General features: G+C 34.7%; 1 protein-coding gene across 1 annotated transcript in view; it reads left to right on the top strand.

Annotated features, from left to right (window-relative positions):
- Positions 1-3,311: 3,311 nt before the first annotated feature.
- LOC106462904 (LIM/homeobox protein Lhx3-like) overlaps positions 3,312-7,515 on the top strand; it is a 5,701-nt gene continuing 1,497 nt past the window's right edge. Inside the window, exons 1-3 of the mRNA XM_013922871.1 lie at positions 3,312-3,366; positions 4,224-4,398; positions 7,066-7,268. Of these exons, the coding sequence (XP_013778325.1) occupies positions 3,312-3,366; positions 4,224-4,398; positions 7,066-7,268 (433 nt within the window). The remainder of the gene's footprint in view (positions 3,367-4,223; positions 4,399-7,065; positions 7,269-7,515) is intronic.

Here is a 7,515-nt window from a genome sequence, read left to right on the forward strand (position 1 = left end):
TATTCACTGGGTGAGCGACTTGATTGGCCGTTGTTTAGGTCTCTTCAAGTATCTATATTGTATTTACGGGGCGAGCAACTTGATTGATCGTGGCATATGTGTGAGCAGCTTCATTCAATTGTCGTTGGTTTGGCTTCTTCATGTCTCTCTTTCGTATTTACTAGATAAGCGATTGAAGAGGACAAGGCTATACCAGCTCTCCGGATGATACTACGTTTTTTTTCTCATCTCTACCGTATTCACAAATTTCTATATTAATTCGTTTGGAGCGAGTGATGAATCACGTGCCTAAGTTTCAGAGTTCAATGGAATTTCAGACCCCCCCCCCCCCAAAAAAAAGCTGCTAGTCATCCATCGGAACTTGAAAGATTTGAAGACTTAGAAAAATGAGTATTTTGATTATTTGTTTGTGAACCTATCCAATCTCTGGTTAAAAAAGACATTTACACGTAGGTTGAACAGACAGTGCGCTAAATGCTATATTCCGTGCTAAAACACAATAAACAAACGATGTCATTAGAGGGTGAGATACCTCAATCACGGGTTCCTCTTAGAAGCCTGTAAGTGTATGGGCATGAATAATGAATAAAATCTCTAGCATTGCTATACAAATGGAAATACATCAGTAATAGATAGATAAAAAAGTTTTAGTTTATTGGGTATTTCCGGGAAAGCGCGAGACGCGCACGCTAATGAGCTTGTACACGGATGTGTGCGTGTGATCGGGAAGTTACCGTGCCGATAGCGAATTTATGTATTTTCAGAATACACTCTACAAAAGCTGAACACAAGGTGATATAAATGTTTAACATTATTATTTATGTTCTATTAGAATATAGAAAAAGTTTTGGTAAAATAAAATATTAACTAAACATTCGTCGATAGATTTCTGTCTAGTTTAAAACAGCTATCATCAGTCAGGAAAAAACGGCTGGAACCACGACATGATTTCATTTACACAATTTTAGTTAGGATAGAAAATTTCTTTAGGCACATTTCATGTGACGTTGGTAAATTTTGCCTTAACTATATGACTTTCAGTAAAGCAACATTCATAGATATTGTGCACCGTATTTTATGCTTTATGCTATGAGTTGTGTTTGTTTGTTATTAATTTCGCGCAAATCTACACGAGGGCTATGTGCGCTAGCCGTCCCTAATTTAGCAGTGTTAGACTAGAAGGAAGGCAGCTAGTCATCACCACCCACCGCCAACTCTTGGGCTACTGTTTTACCAACGAATAGTGGGATTGACCGTCACTGTATAACGCCCCCACGGCTGAAAAGGCGATCATGTTTGGTGTGACACGCACGACCCGCAGATTGCGAATTGAGCACCCTAACCACCTTGACATGCCTGTGAGTTGTGACGTCTTTATCTATCTACACCTTTTCCTATTGGTGGATAGCTGTCTTACAGTTTAGTAAATTAACAGAAATTATTAAACTAATATTAAAGGAAAAAATCTGGACCCAAATTAAGATAATAGACTTATCTTTGGTTATCGATCTACGCGTATTTCTCCATTTAGTTATCAGTAAATATAATTTGAATTTTAATTTAAAAAAAAAGACTTCCTCTTATAAACGTTAGATAACTTCTTTTTCTCTTCTGCTATTTAGACTTTCAAATTGCGAACTATCCCCCGTGTCTTATCTTACAACTATTTCACTCATTCCTGAAATTAGAACATTCAACGTACTTACTTGCATCTATGTATTTAGCAATTATAGCTAATAATACACAGTCATTTCATAAGAAACATGTGTGTGATAGTCAATATGTAATTTATTCAAATTCCTGCATGGAGCATGATTAACACACACTTCTTGAATACTTTACCTGAATGCCTTTTGACTAATATCACAAAATTATCATAACGCTTTTTTATTTTAACAATGTAAACAAGCACAGTAATTACGCTTACAACACAACACAAATCCTCCTCAACCACTGCCATTAAGCTATCCGCACGTCTTCTTTAAATTACCTAACCACACTAAATTATCCACATCTTCCTCAACTACTTCCATTAAGCTATCCTCACGTCTCCTTCAAATTACCTAACCACACTATATTATCCACATCCTCCTCAACCATTACCATTAAGCTATCAGCACGTCTCCTTTAAATTACCTAACCACACTAAATTATCCACATCCTCCTCAACCAATGCCATTAAGCTATCCTCACGTCTCCTTCAAATTACCTAACCACACTAAATTATCCACATCCTCCTCAACCAATGCCATTAAGCTATCCGCACGTCTTCTTTAAATTATCTAACCACACTAAATTATCCACATCTTCCTCAATCAGTGCAATTAAACTATCCACACGTTTCCTTTATCTAACCACACTTTGACTACTATCACACGACATAACCTTTTGGTCACCATCAGCCCACGCCCGAGATTTTAAACTTAACACCGAAAATGGTGTCACGTAAACACAAATTAAAGTTTCAAATCGAATTTGGTGTGATGTTAACACCGAAATAGGGTAACAGCTAAACACAAAGTTTAGAACCGAACTGGTTGTAATATTAACACCGAATCCGGTGTCACCTAAACACAAATGAATATAAATTGAACAGAAGTTTAAGTATAGCAACGAAAATGGGTGTTATGTAAACACATATAAATAGGTTTTACACTGAAATCTGATGTAAGAGAAACGCGTTTCAAATTTACCCAGAATTCGTATGTGAGCAAAAATATTTAAATTTAACTCGAAATATAACGTTAAGTTTGTTTGTAGTTATGCACAAAGCTACACAATGGGCTATCTGTGCTCTGCCCGCCACGGGTATCGAAACCCGGATTCTAGCGTTGTAAGTTCGCAGACATACCGCTGTGCCACTGGGGAGCATAACGTTAAGTAAACACAGTCCAAACTTTGATGTTAGATAAACACGAACTTAAATTCAACAACGAGCCAAAATTCAGACACACACACACATCTGTATTTTAGTTTTCTACATACACAGAATAAAATAATGATCAGAAAATGACTTTCTTTCCTTATTTACATTTATTTAGCTTTGCAGATTCATTATCAAACCATTAACGGCTCGTTTTAATATAGATGGATCTCCGCCTCTTAGTAAGAAAATAATATAAATATTTTAGCATATCTACGCGTGCATGCATAGAAAAATATGTCCAAACTATATGTATCCATGAATGCACGTGTGAATGTATACATGTTCGTGACCATCAATTATTGGGTATTGTGGATTTCAGCACGCAAATTGTATACATTAGCTTGATATTTTGGGAATTTAGAAAAATTAACAATCTTGGATAGCAATGAAGGCCGGAAACACAGAACATGTGGAAAACGCAGTTGGATTTGCTTTTAATGGTTTGTACGTTTTTGTTATAGTACTGTAGCTGGGATAGGGTTTAATAATGCTTTAAAGCGTATTTAAATGAGTTATATTGGCCTTTACTTATAGAGTAAAGATAGGATGAAATGTATCAAAATGAATGGACATTCTTGGGATTTTTAGACACTCATAAAATTAATTTTGTCAGCAAATTTCATTCACTGTCTGGTACACAATGTTTTATTGAAACTGCAGCAACACTATTATACTTGAACGACTTTTATGAAAGAAATTTGGTGATTAAAGTAGAAAAAAATAAAGACACGAGTTAAAAAATTTAGACATTTTGTAATTGAATTGAAAATAATGGTCTGTCTTTCTCTATCTTCGCAGTTATAGTTTAATGTTTGTCTTAAATGAGATATTATTATTCATCAAACCACTAGCTGGGGCAACCTATTGACGAATTAGCAATTTTCTTTCATGTTGTTTTAGCATGCTGTAAAATAATTTTTGGCTTCTCATAAACAAGGATAACCAGTCCTTTTTCCTTGATGGAAATGACTGTTCACTTCCATTTTATATTTTAAAACAAACAGTGGTTCATATTGATTAATAATAACGAAAGAATGATGAACCTCAACTATATAATTCGTTATAGTAATATTAACAATAATTTTCTACTGGTACTATATCAGCAAAGCAACCTGATTATTAGTATTTACCACAACCGCCAGATGGTGTAAGAATATATATATATATATTTCTTTAACAGGTCACTGTGTGATGGCAGTTAAAAATTATCATTAGTTTCTATTACTCCACGTCTCATTTCCAGTTTATTAACTCTATATAAAATAACCCATACCCTATAAAGCTTTTTTTCCTTCAGGATCTAACCAGAAGTGTGCCGGTTGTGATCAGGTTATCTTAGACCGGTTTATCTTGAAAGTGCTCGACAAGACTTGGCATGCCAAATGTCTCAGGTGTGCAGAATGTCAGACACCAATGACAACAAGATGTTTTTCTCGCCATGGGCAAGTGTTATGTAAGGATGACTTCTTTAGGTAAGCTTATTATACCATGGAAACTGCTATGCAAATATGCTTCATAAAATCTTTGTTCTTTCAGGGAGGGAAGCGCTAACGACCCCAAAATATTGTCTTTGCCTCAACTGAAGTGAACACGATGTTAGGTTAAACTCATATATATTTTTTTTGGTATAGCGTTAATACAAAATATTACTCTGGATTTGGTCAGATGGTTAAAGCCCATCTTAATAACCTTGAAAGGATGTTATTTCTTGTATACATATATATATTAAGTTCAAGCAACCAATGCATTTAAACTAAAATACTAGTAGGATGATTGTTGACATGTCTGTCAATGGCAAACAGTCTAAATGTTTGCTATTCTTGAGACTTGTACAAATATATTAAAATATAATATGATTATATTCATGCTACACGCAAGAAAAATTAACTAAACTACAACAGATGAGTTACGTAATGTTATGTAGCTACCAAGATTATCTGCCCTAATCTTGAACAATCGAAGAGAGAAATGGCAATCGGCAGCCAGCACGCACCGCCAATTCTTGGAATATTCTTTACTAACGAATTATGCGATTGGCTGTCATATCATAACCAACTCGCGGCTGAAAAAGCGAGTATGTTTTCTAAGTTTCGATCCCTATACCCGAAGATTGCGAGTCAAGCATGCTGACTGAAGGCCTTGTTAGGTAGATGCAGCTAATAATTTATATATAGAATAATTATGAACATAAACCACTTGATTAAAGAATTTAGAAAAGGACAGCTAGAGGCTTAGTTAACTTAAATATGAAGGATAAAGCTTTGACGTGATAATTTCTGTAAGAAGAAATAAAATACTTTAGTCTGTAGTTCCATCACAGTAAAAAGTTAAGCAGCTTTATGCAACATCATGTAGCATGTTTTGTGCAAAACATATCAAATTTCACTACAGTATAAAGTTGAGACTCTTGGTGCAATAGCATCAGAAACATGAAATACAAACTTTTTTGTTTGTTTGCTTTTAGAGCAAAGCCATATTGAGCTATCTGCCGTGTCCATCACGGAGAAGTGAACCCCGGATTTTAGCATTGTACTGAAGTCCGTGAACTTACCGCTGTTCCACTGAGGGCCACCTTCACAACAGTAAAAATCTAAGACACTTGGTGCAACAGCATCAGTAAGATGATATACAAATCTTTACCATAGTAAAAAGTTAAGACACTTGGTATAATGACATCAGAAAGATGGGATACAAAACTTTCCAAAAGTAGAAAGTTAAGACTAGCATATAATGTAATAGAACCTCACCACACTAAGTTAAGATTTTAGGAAGATAGAAATCAACAACTTGATCAACAACATCAACCATGATAGTGGTTCATAATAGGATCGCAAGGAATTGCACATAACCCTTATAGAACGTTCGGGCAAAAAGCACCTTACACAGAAAAGATTCAGTTCAAACAACACTTTGAAATCTTTGTTATTAACTGCTAAAACTGTTCACATATAAAAATGTAAAATGTACGTATTATAGACTTACAAAGAAAAGAAAATCCTCTATAAACGGCACTTTTATACTTCTTATTCTTCTCTTGCCAGCCTACAACAAAAATGGCTTGGTATATTACATCCAAACCTTTTGTAGAATACTAAATAAGGTACTGAGAAGGTCGTAGAGGTATTAAAAGTCGATTTGTTTCTTCTATAATTTAGTGTGGCTTAAATACATCATAACTCTAGCGTAAACGATGTTATCATTACCCCTTGGAGTTAGCTTTTTTACAAATATCTAAAGTACCTTTAAAAAGCGTACGTACAGGGTGACAGGGGAATTGACAGCCAATATCAGATGAACATTAGATAACTGTAACACGTAGATACTCAATGCTTTGTACACTATACAGTCGGTGTCTTTAGGGAGCAAATCCCTATATTATGCATGAAGGGAAGGAGTAAAAAAAATAATACACATAATATTAAATTTTATTACACACACATTAATATAATATATTTACCTTAAATGTCACGAAGGTTTATTTAAAAAAGGCAGTTTTCCTACTAATAACATTTCATACACTCTTAGTGTGGGTTGTGTCTTAGTCTAGACATATATCTGCCCCAAACTATAAATGTTCACAATATTCACAAACAATTCTCTATGACAATCTCCAGCTGCAGCTTAACATCTTACATCTCGAATTAATGTGATCAAATAGTCAAATACAGTAAATCATCATGAACCAGCTATGTTTATTATCCTTACAATGTATAAAGTTACTTACCATATCAAGTAATCCTTTGCCTATAGTTAAGCCTACAAATGCCAGCAAACAAGATAAATGAAAAATTGGGAAATTAAAAACCTGCAATTAAGGATCGTAAAAGAAGTAAAAAAAAACAACGCTGGAAGATTGTATACATTATTTACTGAAACTACAAATCCCTATTTTGAGTCCAACAAAAGTAATTCTAGGTAATAGCATGGAGCCAAAATATGGGTTTATAATTTGAGTAAATAATGTCTACAATATCTCCAGCCTTATTTCCTTATTTATTTACGATCCATATTTACAGGTTTTTAAATTTGTAATATTTTATTTATCGTGTTGATAGTGTATTAACCTGTACGTTGCTCAGGTAAAAAAACAGACTGGAATTAGATAACAATTAACTGAAACTATTTATTTTCTTGAACAGGCGATATGGAACAAAATGTGCCTCTTGTAGTCAGGGAATCTTCCCTTCTAATATTGTGAGGAGAGCCCAGAAAAACGTCTACCATCTTCACTGTTTCTGCTGTATTGTGTGTAAGGAGCTTCTTAATACCGGGGACTTGTTCTATCTCATGGAAGACGGGAAGTTGGTCTGCAAGAATGACTACGAAACCGTCAAAGTCCGCAGTAAGATGTAGATCAAACCATTATTTTTATTGACCTAAAAGTAAGGTAGAAATTTACAGTAGGATATCAACGATTTTTGGCAGGAGCAAAACGGTTTTTAACTTGAAAAATACACAAATTATTTAAACTATTTTTCTCGTAAGTCATTGTCAATGGAAATGTTGACCGGATTGTCAATGGGAGTGCTGACCAAAATGTGAATAGGAGTGCCGATCAGACTGCTAGTAGGAGTGCTGACCAAAATGTG

This window comes from Limulus polyphemus, unplaced genomic scaffold (genome assembly GCF_000517525.1).
Source record: "Limulus polyphemus unplaced genomic scaffold, Limulus_polyphemus-2.1.2 Scaffold1279, whole genome shotgun sequence".
Classification (NCBI taxonomy): Eukaryota; Metazoa; Arthropoda; class Merostomata; order Xiphosura; family Limulidae; genus Limulus; species Limulus polyphemus.